Genomic DNA, 15,519 nt, shown 5'->3' with positions numbered 1-15,519 from the left:
CATCTGAGCCAATAGTGTAATAATTTAATTGAAATTAGACTCTGTTCTGGCTATGGTTGTGCTTGGGAGGACTTTCCCCTGTTGCCTGTAGGTGGCGTTACCACCTCAGGCCCATTTTGGAACACAAGTGAACCATGGTGTGTTAAGTGATCCTTCTCGGCAGCAGCCCAGTGGGAGTGGTGCCCCGCTGTGCATGCTGGGAAGGGATACTTAAGGGGCAGACGACGTTTTTCGGGCTCCTTCACCTCGTGGCCCTCCTGGTGCCATGTATATGTGTGTGATTCCAGCCTCGGGACCACGTTGGTCCGAGGCTGCATCTTTATTGAGTAGGTCCAGCTATGCTGGCTGGGGCCTATGATTCTAAAGGGGATCCCAAGCTGTCCATCCAAGTGGGGGAAGCTGCTTAACGAAGGAGACCGGGGGAGGACCTGCCCTGAAGGAGACCAAGCAACGCAAGCTATTGTCTCGGGATAGGCCTGGTTACTTTATTTACAAGGGATACACTGCTCTATTTGCCTTACAGTCCGCCGGGTCGGCTTAAAGGCTCTTTTACTGTAAGGCTGGAAGTTCGGGACTTAAATCCTGTGGCAGAGGATTCCTGACTATCCATCTTTCGTTCTCAGATGGTCTGTGGCAGAGACTGTTCTCATACTGTCCGTGCATCATCCCGGCTGCTAGGCCGTGTGAGAGGGGTCTATCCGGGTGAGCAATACCCACTCTGGAGAGAGTGGTGAATACTGGAACTTAACTATTTTTGTGCATTCTGTAACACATACCTTACCCTTCTCTCTCTACTCTCCACTTTCTTCACAAGTTTTATGCAGCAAAAATAAAACCTAACAGTTGAAGATTTTACATCTTGTGTGGACATTGCAATTTCTATAGAAAATTGTCCCTTGACAACGAACTTAGAGGTAACGTGCAAAACCCAAATATAACCAGCAGCTCCTTCAGGGATATTGCTACATATATATACACATTATATATATATATATATATATATACAGACATATAGCTATAGATATATATATATATCTATAGATGTATAGATATTTATCTATATATCAATATATATCAATAGATATATCTCTATATATCAATATATATAGAGATATATATGTATATATACCTCTATATATAACAATATATATCGATATATATACAGTGGTGGCCCGCTTATTAGGGGTGTCCCCCCCCCCCCCAAATCCATGCGCCCGGCCCCTAATCTCCATGCAGGGCGCCAGACACATGGATTTGATCGTTTTTTGTTTTTTTTAAAGCACATGATTAGAGTCTGGGGCTCTAATTGGCTTAAAAAAAGGGTGGCCTTGGGGCGCAGAGTACTGCGCCCTGAGTCCACCCAGTTGTGTGACATTAGTGAATTAATATTCGCTAAAATCTTCCTGTTTCTCCTCCCGGCCAATCAGGAAGCAGGTCCTAAGACCCGATTGGTCAGGGAGTCTTAGGGGTGGCCGATCGTGCGAGCGTGTTGTTTTAGGGTTTACAACCACTTTACTGATGTACTTGTCACAATTACTGGGAATAATACAAAGATCTACAATATTGAAAACTGATACGATGAGTGTGGTTGTCAGTTGACAAGCACTCACACAGACTTCCCTTTCCATTTAGATGTCCAAATGAATATTGACAATGTTTATTAACCGTGTATGCCAAGAAAACCAGATACCTGAAATTATTTGTCTGCGCCTCCCCTGTTTAGAAAAGGGTAGGTATAAACAATCGTGATGTATTAAATATAGTTGGAGTCTGGTGGGCTCAGTTATCTATTGACCATTTATACCTCTTGTGAGTTCCAACAAGACCTCCTATTCCTTCTGCATTCTCCATAATATAAATGTTCTAAAAACCAACAGGAAGCCCTGATTGTTTTTTTATAGGAAAAGCTGTTATATCTTATGTCATATGGTTATTCATATCTTCTTTCATTAAATGCTTAACTCAGTTCCTCTTTTAAATGCTTACTCCAGATACAGAAGTTGGGTGGAAACATTCATTTCTATCACACAGTTTAGACATTTCTTTAAGGTGTGGCAAAGTTATGTGGTTGTATACAGAGACTTTGATGTTTGCATATATGTAGATCATGTGGTAAGAATACTGCGCAAGCAATATGAAATAGAACGTGTACAGGTGCATAACACTTTGACCTATATACGACATGAACAGTTTGTTCAGAAGAAACTTCAAAGTTGATTTGTATGTGCTTTAGGGAGTTGGGAAGGCATGGTTCAATACAGAGAAGACCTTTACTACACAAGAAGAAGACCGGAAGCTAAAAGGTGTTATCAGAGGACACTATAGAGGACGTTGCCCAAAGCGCAAGAAAAGGAGTAGAATTTATCAATAAATAAAATGTCTAGGAAGCAGGTGGCCTACAACTAACTAAAGCTGGTCATAGATGGATCATTTTTCTTCGTTCATCCAGCGGGCTGAACAAAAAAACAATGTAACAGGTTCCTCCATTCACATAATCAAGGTGGACAGAGGAATATTCCTCACAGAGACATTGGGGGTTATTTACTAAAGGCAAATCCACTTTGCACTACAAGTGCAAACTACAAGTGTAAACTGCACTTGGAAGTGCAGTCGCTGTAGATCTGAGGGGGACATGCAAGGAAAATAATAAAAAACAGCATTTTAGCTTGAACATGATTGGATGATAAAATCAGCAGAGCTTCCCCTCATTTCAGATCTACCCCTCGGATTTACAGCAACTGCACTTCCAAGTGCACTTTTAGTGCAAAGAGTATTTGCCTTTAGTAAATAACCCCCATTGCATTCAGATAGCGGGACTCTCCAAAATGTCCAAATATACCGATCAGCACTGCAGCCGCTAATAGGTCTTGAGCCCAGGTTCACACTGCAAGCAGGATTGAAATTGTGCGAGTTCAGCTGAATTTGCACGATTTCATACCCGCAGGTCAGTCCGAGTTTGGGAGCGATTTCAGAGACATCTGTGCGGCTTGCTGCATAGATGTCCATACAAAGCGCACCCCAATGTCGCCAAAACTAGTACAGGAACTTTTTTGGGGAATCAGTGTGGTGTCGCAAAGTCGTCGCTGCAGTGCCATTGCCGGAAATAGCCACCAATTTGGCATGCGATTTGACATGTCAAATCGCATGCCAAATCGCATCAATGTGAACCTAGGCTTAGAGCGGGAGCAGCCACATATGGATTGAGTTTCAGCTGGATTTTGATCCATCTATGGCCAGCTTAAGGCCCCTTTCACACTAGGGCAGGAGGTGCGCTGATGGTATAGCAGTGCTATTTTTAGCGGCGCTATACCGTCGGAATTGCTGCGGTATTCAGCCGATATCGGTGCGGTTTTAACATGGCTAGCGGCCGAAAAAGGGTTAATATCCAACTTTGGAGGCAACTTCCATTGAAATCAATGGGTACAACTCGCCTAGAAGTCGCCTTAAAGTAATACAGGAACCTTTTCTGAAGTCTAAACTACTTAAGTAGTGTGCATTAAGTCGGCTCTCATTCACTTTAATGTAATTTCTCATGCTGGGCGACTTGGGGCGTTCAAAAAAAACTTTTGTTTTTCATTACAGCAATTACATTGCAAAATAATCTTATCTTGATAAAATTCGCTACAATTTGGTACTTGTGGCATAGGAGGAGTTGAAATTCTAACTTTATTGCTCATTTTGTACTTTGGAGTCTAATGAGCAGGAGAAAATCTTTGTAAACTTTCGGAATATATTTATAGCACCACCTTGTGGACATACTGTATATATCACGTAGTAGAAGTCACACTCGAATGGACTTGTTTTGTAACATTGAAGATTATTCTTCAAGGTAGTTTCCAAAGTTTAATTTATAATTGAGGAACCCATTTCTTTGAGTGGTGAAAAGTCTTTATTGTTAAAACAACTGAATGTGATTAAATACATCTATCTATGGGGTAGGCCACTAAGGGATAAATCACAGCACATTATGAATCACCCCTTTTTTTTTCTTTTTTGGTTTGGTTGAGATTTGGGGATAAGAAATGGGAATATGTCCCTATTGGGAGATTTACCTCGAAATGGGAGGGTAGGGAGGGGTGGGGGGTCTGGTAGGTGGGAGGGGGGAGATATACTATTGGGGGAGGGTGGGAGGGGGGCAATGATGTTATTGTACACTATCACAGGACACTGGACACAAGTGGGTACTAAAGGGCGTAGAGGAGACCCCCCCACCTAGCTGGTAAGAGCGAGGGGGGAGGTACACGATAGATAGATAGATGAGGGGAGGGAGGAGTAGGGGATTGTGATGTTATTTGAACACGGACACTGGAAATAATTAGGTCACATGGGGGATTAGGGGGGACCCCTCTAACTGGCTAAATGTAAATGGTAAGATAGCCCTTTTTTTTTTTTTTTTTTTTTTTTTTTTACACTGTGAGGAGATGGAGTCACAGGAATAGGAATAGTACTCAGAGGATGGTTAAGAAATATGGGTAATGAGAGATATGAGAGGCAGGTGGAGAGAGGAGGGGGAGGAGGAGAGGGGGAGGGGGGCGGAGGGTGATGAGAGGGGGGAAGGAGGAGAGGGGGAGGGGAAATTAGGGGAGACGAGAGGAAAAGGAGGCGTATGATTTAATGAAGATATTGGGACTTTTCCCCCTGAGGGGGTTTTTTTTTTTTTTTTTTTTTTTTTTTTTTGTTTGTTGTTTGATGGGACAGAATGAATAATGCTATTAAATTGTTTATATATATATAAATAGGTGGGCTACGGACGGAGAGTCCGCTCTGACTCAGCTGCTCTCTACCCTAACCCCTCAATAGGCCAACACTCAATTATAGGTTGGGAATTGAGTGTATAAAGCAAGAAGCTTTACTGACTTGTGCGGCCAAGTAGGGGTTGGTTGTCGAGTTATTAGGGGATTTTTTTTTTTTTTAGGGTTTTTTTTTTTTTTTTTTTTGTGTTTGTTTTTTTTTTTTTTTTTTTCTTTGGGGGGGGGAGGGGTTGGTATTTTTTTGGGGGGGGGTTCTCTCCCCCTTTTTTTTTTTTTTTTCTCTCTCATTCTTCGTTTCCACTTTCTCTCCCTTCCCCTCAACGTCGGAGATGGAGGGATTAAAAATAACCTCCCTGAACGCAAAGGGACTTAATGTCCCAGAAAAACGCAGGATGTTGCTGAACGATTTGCGACATTCAGAGACAGATATTGCCTACATACAGGAGACTCACTTTAGGACGGGGGGGCTCCCACTATTGCAAAATAGGTTCTTCCCTTCGGCCTACCACGCAGGGAACCAGGAAGCAAAATCCAAGGGGGTCTCTATTTTGATTTCTAATAGGATCCCATGGACATTAGAAAATTGCTATCGAGACCCAAAAGGGAGATACCTTTTTTTAAAAGGGAAGATAGGAGAAACAAAAGTGACTTTAGCTACAGTGTATGTGCCTAATGTACATCAAGATACCTTTATGAGGAAGACTCTCAAAGAATTGATGGAGTTTTCAGAAGGCAAATTGATTTTGGGGGGGGATTTTAATATCCCCCTGAATCCAAAGATAGATACCTCAAGGGGAACTTCGTCTATCACAGAGGGGGTCAGACGGGAGGTCCTACGTAGACTGTACGAAATCCAGCTGGTGGATGCATGGAGGATGTTACATGGGGAAGAGAGGGACTACACCTTTTTCTCCAATCCCCACCAGGTGTACTCCAGGATAGATCTCTTCATGATACCTCACTATCTGATCTCCTCTGTGAAGGAGGTGTCCATTGGTAGTATTACATGGTCGGATCATGCCCCAGTTAGCCTGCGTATCTCACTATCTGGCATAGGGCTTGCACAGGAGAGAAGGTGGCGTCTAAATGAAAGCCTCTTGCAGAATAGGGAAGTAAGAGAAGATGTTGCTCGGGAAATCACAGAATATTTCCAAATGAATGCTACCCCCGGGAGTAATCTAGGGATGGTGTGGGAAGCGCACAAAGCGGTGATCAGGGGGGTCCTTATCAGACATGGATCGATTCTAAAAAGGAAGCGAGAACAGCAGGTTAAAAATTTACTAACAGAGATCCAGGAATTAGAACTACAACATAAAAAGACACATACCCCTCAAACAGGCAGAGAATTGAGCCACCTGAGAAGGCAGTTGACAGAGATCCTACGCTATAAGGCCAAAGCAATAATACAAAGGGGAAGGAAAATAAATTACGAATTTGGAGACAAGTGTAGTAAACTACTAGCTGGGAAATTGAAAGAGAAAAGTCAACAAACGTATGTCCCGCAAATCAAGGGGAAGGAGGGACAATTAAAACGTACGCCAAAGGAGATAGTGGAGGAGTTTGGGAGATATTATTCCTCTCTATATAATTTGGCACAGCTACCAGTAGCCCCACCCAAAATAGAAGAATATCTTTCAGCAATGGACTTAGCTAGGTTACCATCAATAGCTCAGGCCAGTTTAGACACCCCCATCTCGATAGAAGAAATAGAGGCAACGTTAAAAACTATGAAGGAAGGGAAAGCCCCGGGACCGGATGGCTATACGATAAGATACTATAAAGAATTTGTAACACTACTGAGAGGGCAGTTAGCAGAGTTTCTCAATGCAGTAGGCCAGACGGCTGGGTTCCCGCCGGACGCATTACTAGCTCAAATTATAGTCATTCCCAAAGATGGGAAAGATCCGGCGGAGTGCGGCAGCTATAGGCCGATTTCATTGTTAAACTCCGATTTAAAACTCTTTACGAAGTTACTAGCAAGACGGATCCAAGTATGGTTACCCGAGCTAGTCGATATGGATCAAGTCGGATTCGTACCTACACGGGAGGCAAGAGATGGTACAATAAGGGTTCTTAATCTGGTGCAGGAGGCCACTGACGGGGACATCCCTTGCGTGTTCCTAAATACTGATGCCGAGAAGGCTTTTGATAGAGTGAGCTGGAATTTCCTGTTCTCAGTACTGAGACACGTGGGCCTGGGGGAGAATATGTTAAGGTGGATAGGAAGTGTTTATACAGACCCACGTGCCTCAGTGAGAGTTAACGGGATGTTCTCTAAAACTTTCCAAATCACAAACGGAACGCGCCAGGGATGTCCCCTGTCACCGCTACTATTTGTGCTATCTTTGGAGCCCTTATTAAATAAAATACGCCAAAATCCGGATATACAGGGTATACAGATAGGGGGGAGAAGGCATAAAATAACCGCATTTGCAGATGACTTGCTGTTTACTATATCAAACCCTCACGTATCTCTTCCCAATCTCGTCAAAGAAATCGCTAAATTCGGAGAGCTCTCCAACCTAAAAATAAACCAAGCAAAATCTGAAGCAATGAGTGTGTCAATGACACCCCAGAAACAGTCAATTATACAACAAAACTTTGGTTTTAAGTGGAAGACTGCGCTAAAATACTTGGGTACCCTGATTCCAGCAAACATAAAAGAAATTTTTAAAATAAATTTTCCACCTCTTCTTACTTCAATAAGAATGCTACTAGAGAAATGGCAACATGGATTACATTCATGGTTCGGCAGAAATAATATAGTCAAGATGAGCATCTTGCCAAAGATTACGTATTTGTTTCAAACACTGCCGATATTGATACCATCGGCCTTCCTACGGCAAATTAGTGCCCTCCTGATGAAATTCATCTGGGCAGGGAAAAAGGCAAGAATTAAGAAAGAGGTGATGAGGTTACCCAAGTGTTTTGGGGGGATGGCAGTCCCGGATATTGTCAAATATTATCAAGCGGCACATTTGACGAGATTGATAGACTGGTGTAGAAACGGACACTATAAAAGGTGGGTTGAGGTAGAACAGCAGACCTGTCCAATAGCACTAAGTAGAGCCCCTTGGTGTTATAAGTTATTGCCAAGTAAGATGAAGAAACATCCCATAATTGGCCCAACGTTGTCAATCGCAGCTAAAATATGTAAAAATCCAAAATTCTCATCGAAGTGTTCTCCCCTGTTCCCTATATTAGGGAACCCAGGCTTCATACCAGGTACAGCAGGAGCAGTTTTTAATAAATTAAAACAAAGGGGTAAAGTACAGGTATCACATTTTCTGCAAACTGGTATGTGGCCATCATTGGAGGCCCTAACAAAGAGAGGAGGGAATTATGAGTTATCCTTTTGGCAAGCATTTCAAATAAGCAACTTTTTAAGATCCCTGGGACAACCATCTAATTTTCGGCGACAACTAACAAAATTTGAACAATACTGCGACGAGGAGGAACCAATACAAAGAGTGAGCTCAAAGATGTATAGACTATTGAATTCCCCTCAGGAGGATTTTGAGTTGCCGGGACTGGGGAAATGGGAAAGAGATCTGGGGAGAAATTTCTCACAGACTCAACGTAAACACATAATTCACTTAGCACTAAACTCCTCAATATCTACGCGAATACAGGAATCCAATTATAAATTATTGTTCCAATGGTATTATACACCAGTAAGGTTACATAAATTTTCTAAAGGTTACTCAGAGTATTGTTGGAGATGTGGTGTGGAGCAGGGAACTTTGCTGCATATATTTTGGTCCTGTGCAAAAGTAAGAGATTACTGGAAGGAAGTCCAGAGAATTGTTCAAAAATTTACGGAGCACCAGATTCAGGAGGATCCAGCTTTTTTTCTGCTCCATTGCTCACAAATCCCAGTGCGAGAGTACAAAAAGATGGTGATATGTCACATGATAAATACTGCCAGAAATGGAATAACATTACAATGGAGAGACAGTAGATCACCCTCTATTGCGAGATGGCTCAATAGAGTGAGAGAGACTGGAGCTATAGAAGACCTGATCCTCTCAGCCCGGAACAAAAGGGAACAGTATGTAGAAACTTGGACAGGTTGGAATCAGTTTATGAGTACGGAAGAGGGGAAGAGATTACTGGTGGAATAGATAGGGGAGAGAAGATTCCTTTTTGGGTAGAAGTGAAAAGGGAGAGGCCGAAGGGTTGAAGTAAGGGAGGATCCGTCCGTCTCCGGCGAGGTAGGGGAGGGAGAGGAGGGGAGGGGGTTGGCGGGGTTTTCTCTTTTTTTTTTTTTTGTTGGTTGTTGTTTTGTTGAGGATTATGTTGATTCTAGGTTTAAGGGGGGGTTAGGTGGGGTATAGGAATGGACAAGGGAACAGAGGGGAGGAAGAAGTGTGAGGTCAATACAGTGGTACTAGGAAACGGGAAAAGAAGTTACTGATAAAAGGCAGGCGGGCTTGGGAATAGAGCAAGAGGACCGGGGAGGTACTGCTTTTGGTTTATTCTTCTTAAGTTTCTGAATCCCCACCTGTTTATTTGCTAGCCCATCATAAGTGTGTAGTGATAAGAACTATATGATTATGTATCCATTGTATAAGATATGTTAACCTTCTGTGAACCTTACCATAAAAGAAAAATAAAATAAAAGATTTAAATATGAAAAAAAAAAATACATCTATCTATAATCTATAGCAGTGGTCTCCAAACTGCGGCCCGGGGGCCAGATGTGGCCCTTTGCTTGATTTTATCCGGCCCTTGGGGTGCTTTTTTATTCATTGGCACCAATGATGAGGCAGAATTCCTCCCAATGACACCAATGATGGGGCATGAATTCCTCCCAATGACACCAATGATGGAGCAGAATTCCTCCCAATGATAGTGCAGAATTCCTCCCAATGACACCAATGAAAGGGCAGAATTCCTCCCAATGATGGGGCAGAATTCCTCCCAATGATGGGGCAGAATTCCTCCCATTGACGCCAATAATAGGGCAGAATTCCTCCCAATGATGGGGCAGAATTCCTCCCATTGACGCCAATAATAGGGCATAATTCCTCCCAATGATGGGGCAGAATTCCTCCCAGTGATGGGGCAGAATTTCTCCCAATGACACCAATGATGGGGTCCAATGACACCAATGATGGGGGATTTTGTACTCCCGATGGCCACAGTCCGGCCCCCTTAAAGTCTGAAGGACAGTAATCCGGCCCTTTGTTTAGAAAGTTTGGAGACCTCTGATCTATAGCATGACTTGGGTATATGAACGCCTTCACAGACACATGGCTTACAAAATGGAAAGTATGATCCAATATACAATATAAACTAAGCTGGAATAATTAAAAGCAAGCCACATTTTGGCAATTATATTTTACTGTACTTTCCATTTCCATTATAATTTGCATATTTATGAGCATTAAATTATTTAAAAATCCAGTCTTACCTTCCCCCTTCTACCCGACAAGACTGCAGTGAGAAGGATTCTGGGATCAATGAGTGATCTTCTACAAAGGTCATACAGTCACCATGGAAGTTAGGCTCAGAATATAGCTGAATCTAATAAAACAGAGAAGTAATTTGGACTGTGTATCTATGTATCAATATCATTGTGGTTAGTTTTGGGGCATTGAAGGAAATTAATATATTTCAACAAAATTTCAGTACACACGACCCTTTTTCATGACGAGAAAAATGTAATTCTTTAACTTGGTCATTGAAAACGATCGTGTGTAGGCTCCAGAGCATTTATCTTGACGTGAAAAATGGGCATTAAAAATTTAGAACATGCTCTAATTTTTTGCGTCGTTTTTCACATTGTGAAAAACGGTCGTGTGTAGGCTTTAACGATGGGAAAAAAACATGCATGCTCAGAAGCAAGTTATAAAATGGGAGCACTCGTTCTGGGAAAACTAGCGTTCGTAATGGAGATAGCACACTCGTCACGCTGTAACAGACTGAAAAGCACGAAGACTGAAAAGCGCAAATCGCCTGTCACCAAACTTTTACACAAAATTAGAAAAAGCAGCCCAAAGGGTGGCACCATCCGAATGGAACTTCCCCTTTATAGTGCTGCCTTATGTGTTGTACGTCACCGCGCTTTGCTCCAGCATTTTTTTTTCACGATCGTGTGTATGCAAGGCAGACTGGACAGGAATCACGTCGAGAAAAACATATTTTTTTCCATGACATTAAAAACGGTCGTGTGTACGCGGCATAAGTCTTTAAAACATAGCTCCAGGCAAATAGTAAATATACAGCTTCAATGCATACATTGTCTATTGATATGTATACTAAAGGATTCACACTACTGTAAAGTCATTCTTTTGACAGTAATATGAAACAATTATTTCCTGGCTCAGGTTCAGCAATTCAGCACACTATTTGGCGTCTTCAACTCCAGACTGATCATTAGGTAAAAACAATATTATCCATGGCTGTGCAGTGTGGCTGAGGTGTGAAAATCACAAACAAATAATATCTTAACATAAATGTCTAAGATTTCTATTAAATTAGGGGAAATATGTCTGAGATGCCAAGAGCAACCAATTAAACCCAGTTAACTTCAGCAGCGTGGGAAATATATGACTGAAAAACAAAATATGCAGTAACATTTAACTGCTGTGTATTTGGAAAACCTGAATAAACATTTTTGACCATCAAGTTCAGCCTTTCATTTTTAGATTAAAGAAAAGCTCCAGTTATTTTTGTGTTAATTAACAGTCAGTTATAGCTCCCAACTGTCCCTGATTTCGAGGGACTGTCCCTGATTTGGAGCAATGTCCCTCTACCCCCCTCATTTTGGTCTGATCCATATAGTTGTATATAAAATGCACTTTTTATCTTTCAAAAAGTGTTTCCCAGTGCTAAACCTTTCATCCAATTTCTAAATTTCTGCATTTGTACATTTCAAAAGCCAATTGAAGAATATGGCTAGGACTCAGGAATTGGAACAGGCACCTCCCCCAAAGGTCAAAGGTCAGAAGGCGGGTTCCCAGAGGTCACAGGGCATGGCTGACCCACCCCCACCAAAGTGTACCGCCTACCCCAACTAAGTCGGGGATTGAACAAGTCGGGGAATGAACAAGGGGAATAGTAGTGGTAAAAGTCCTTGTGGATTTAACCTCCTGGGCGGTGTTCCCGAGTCTGACTCGGGGTGAGATTTTTGGGCTAGGATCGGTAACCCCGAGTCAGACTCGGGCTCGCCTCGCTGGATGTACAGGGAGTTTTACTTACCTTGTCCCTGGATCCAGCGATGCCACCGTGCTGTGTGAGCGAGTGGGACCTCGCTCGATTCACACAGTGCCTCCGTGTGACGCCGATCTCCGTTCCCTGCGACGTTACGACGCACGGGGACGGAGAACGGCGCCAAATTCAAAAAAGTAAACAAACACTATACATACAGTATACTGTAATCTTATAGATTACAGTACTGTATGTAAAAAAAACACACCCCCCTTGTCCCTAGTGGTCTGTCCTTTGTCATGCATGTCATTTTATATAATAAAAACGTTTCTTTCTCCCTGCAAACTGTAGATTGTCCATAGCAACCAAAAGTGTCCCTTTATGTCAAAAATAGTTTTAGATCAGCTAAAAAACAGCGATAATAAATTATAATCACTTGCAGAATTGTGCGATAGCGATTTGTGGGGAAATTCGTCATAAAAAAAAAAAAATAATGACAGCAACAATTCTGCAACTGAGCAAATTTCAGTGATTTTGATTTGATTACATTATTGAATAATTTTTATTATAATTATATTATTATTTGTTATAATTATTTATAATTATTTATTATATTATAATTTATAATTTTGTTTTTAAAAAAATGTCATACCCGGGATGCCTATTAGAAGCTTGTTTGGTCAGATTTAAGTGAGTTATTTCTAAAAATGACAGACCTACAATATAAAACGCCAAATTTCCTTGCAAATAATGGTACCGCTTTCAGCATGTTTTTTCTGAAAGAATCATACCGCCAGGGAGGTTAATTAATCTTTTTAATTCTCCTTTAAGGGGGAGTGTGTCCTATGCCTACATACATTTGTTAGTAGGTTGCCATCATTCCCATCTCAAAATGTTGGGAGGTATAAGTCAGCAACTGCAAAAACTGTAGCTGCTGACTTTTAACGAACACTCACCTGTCCCAGGATCCAGCGCTGTGCTCACCCGAGCCGTCCCTGCCCTCAGTCTTGTGTCCCCGGGATCTGAACTGTGGGCACCTAGCTGTGACAGCTTTGGTCCCACAGTCTTCCGGGACCTGTAACATGTCCCAGATGACTGTGGGGAGGGAGGGGTAGAAGAGAACTTATCAAAACCAGGTACTGCCCCCCTCCCCAAAAAAGTGCCAATAAGACCCCTTTCACACTGGGCACTTTGCAGGCGCTATAACACTAAAAATAGCACCTGCAAAGCGCTCTGAAAGAGCCGCTACTGTCTCTCCAATGTAAAAGAGCTAAAAAAAAAAAGTCCTGCTAGCAGCATCTTTGGAGCGGTGAAGGAGCAGTGTGTTTACCGCTTTTCACCGCTCCTGCTTATTGAAATCAATGGGTACCATGGCTATACAGCTCGCAAAGCGCCTCTGCTGAGGCACTTTGCAGTGGTTTTAACCCTTTCTTGCCGGCTAGCGGGGGTAAAAGCTTCCTGGTAGCAGCCGAATAGCGCTGCGAAATTGATGGTAAAGCGTGGCTAAAAATAGCGGCACTTTACCGCCAACGCACTCACCACACCAGCGTAAAAGGGGCATTAGAGAAGAGGAGGGGGGAAGGGGCATTTAAGCAGAACTTCCCATTTTGAGTGGAGCTCCACATTAACAACATTAGGAAACTGTAGCACACTATGGGATTGATTTACTAAAACTGGAAAGTGCAAAATCTGGTGCAGCTGTGCATTGTGTCCAATCAGCTTCTAACTTAAGCTTGTTCAATTAAGCTTTGACAATAAAACCTGAAAGCTGATTGGTTTCTATGCAAAGCTGCACCAGATTTTTTACTCTTCAGTTTTATTAAATCAACCACTATATTCTTCCGTGATAATCAGCATTTTACTTCTCTCCATTCCAGCCGAAATTCAGGCACAGTTACAGAACATTAATCAATATGGCTATGTATCTATTAAAGCTGAAGGTTTTTTTATTGTTTTTCTCGATTTGCAGCAGGAGGCACATAACATATCTCTAATGAAGTGTGTCCCATATCTGGCTGGCTGCTGCATGTGTAGAAATTGCAAAAATTGCACCAATCGCCCACCACTTCTGTCTTCCTCCTCCATTCATAGAACTTGTAGTATTCTTTCCCACAATGCAAAGCATTCTGTGATTGGAAGCAGCTGATCCTATCATTCACCCTTTGGCCAATCATTCACAGAGCGCTTTGTGATTTGAAAAAGAGTAATAAAAGTTCTGTAAATGGAGGAGGTAGTCAGAAGGGGGGGTGAGCAGTGCAACTTGTTCCCACTTGTAGCTGCTGATTTTAAGCCATTGTTGTAGGAAGGAGCCAGTGGCATGGGGGTAGGAGATTTCTACACTATGCAGCAGCCAGTCAGATATGGGATACATTTCATTGTACTGTAGGTAAGTTATTTTTTTGGTGCTGCATAGCAAAAAAAAAAAAAAAACCTGCTTTAAAAGGCATCAAATTTTATTTTACATGCAGCTAATGGAAGTAAAAGTGTTTGATTAGATTTATTATGTTTTACAGTACTGTAATATTTTGTAAATGTTCGCTTGCCATAAAGGCTAATGCAGGCCATACATGGGTAGAATTCCTAACACATTTTCTTTCGCAAATCCGAAATTTAGTGCATTTTGTGATCCAATGGTGCCACCATTGATTTCTAAATTCAACCAGCCGAGCCTTCAATTTGACCTCACGTTGTTACAGAAAATAATTTTTGTGGCTGGGAATCTTTTTTTTTTCCAGGTCACAGCTCATGCACATTTCTTTTTCGATTATATTTATTCGATTCTCCCATCATTGATTAAAAACAGATTTTTCCAAAAATTTCCAACATGCCCGATCACTCAAATTCTATGGGTGCGTGAAAATTTTATAACAGTTGCTGAGGCCTACCAATGGTGCGAAATTCAAGAAAAATTCTTAGTTACGATTTACGAAAGAAAATTATTTCGGAATTCGACCTATGTATGGCCGGTCAAAAAGTATACCTGTGCTCAGAATGTTGACATTTATGGATAACTACAAGCAGGAAAAAAAACTTGAAAACCAGCCATCACTGACTTCTGTAGCTGCAGGTACTTTGTAGTACTGTATATACTCGAGTATAAGCCGAGTTTTTCTGAAATTTTTTTTTTGCTGAAAATGCCCCCCTCGGTTTATACTTGAGTCAACTTTTTGCACCTGATCTCCCAGAATTTGGGGACCTGGTACTGGCTGACCGTAGGTTCCCAGGACCTCAAACCTGGCACACATGTAGTACCACTCTTCATCTACAAGTGTGCAAAGTTTGTTGTCCGGGGGACCTACGGCCTGGGAGCACCGAATTTTCAAAGCCAGGCACCCCTTCCATAGACTCCCATGTTAAATGGTAATTTCTCCTCTCCGGTGAATTTGGGGACCTGGTATCGGTCGGTCGTAGGTCCCCTGGACCCGGAACTTGGCACACATGTAGCCCCATTTCTCCTCTACAAGTGTGGAAAGTTTGTTGTCTGGGGGACCTATGGATGGGGAGCACCGATTATTCAAAGCCTGGCACCCCTTCCATAGACTGCCATGTTAAACGTCAGTCTAGTCATGGACACAGTAAGGCATGGGCACAGTGAGGCATGCACATGGACACA

General features: G+C 42.2%; 1 protein-coding gene across 2 annotated transcripts in view; it reads right to left on the bottom strand.

The window, feature by feature from the left end:
• The window catches only part of CRYBG2 (crystallin beta-gamma domain containing 2), a 164,557-nt gene that overhangs the window by 22,651 nt on the left and 126,387 nt on the right, over window positions 1–15,519 (bottom strand). For both annotated transcript variants that reach the window (XM_040338015.1, XM_040338017.1), the window contains one exon: window positions 10,168–10,280. In XM_040338015.1, the coding sequence (XP_040193949.1) occupies window positions 10,168–10,280 (113 nt within the window). The remainder of the gene's footprint in view (window positions 1–10,167; window positions 10,281–15,519) is intronic.

This window comes from Rana temporaria, chromosome 2 (genome assembly GCF_905171775.1).
Source record: "Rana temporaria chromosome 2, aRanTem1.1, whole genome shotgun sequence".
NCBI lineage: Eukaryota > Metazoa > Chordata > Amphibia > Anura > Ranidae > Rana > Rana temporaria.
The sequence above is the reverse complement of the archived record's forward strand: the minus strand, read 5'-3'. Positions and strand labels throughout refer to the sequence as shown.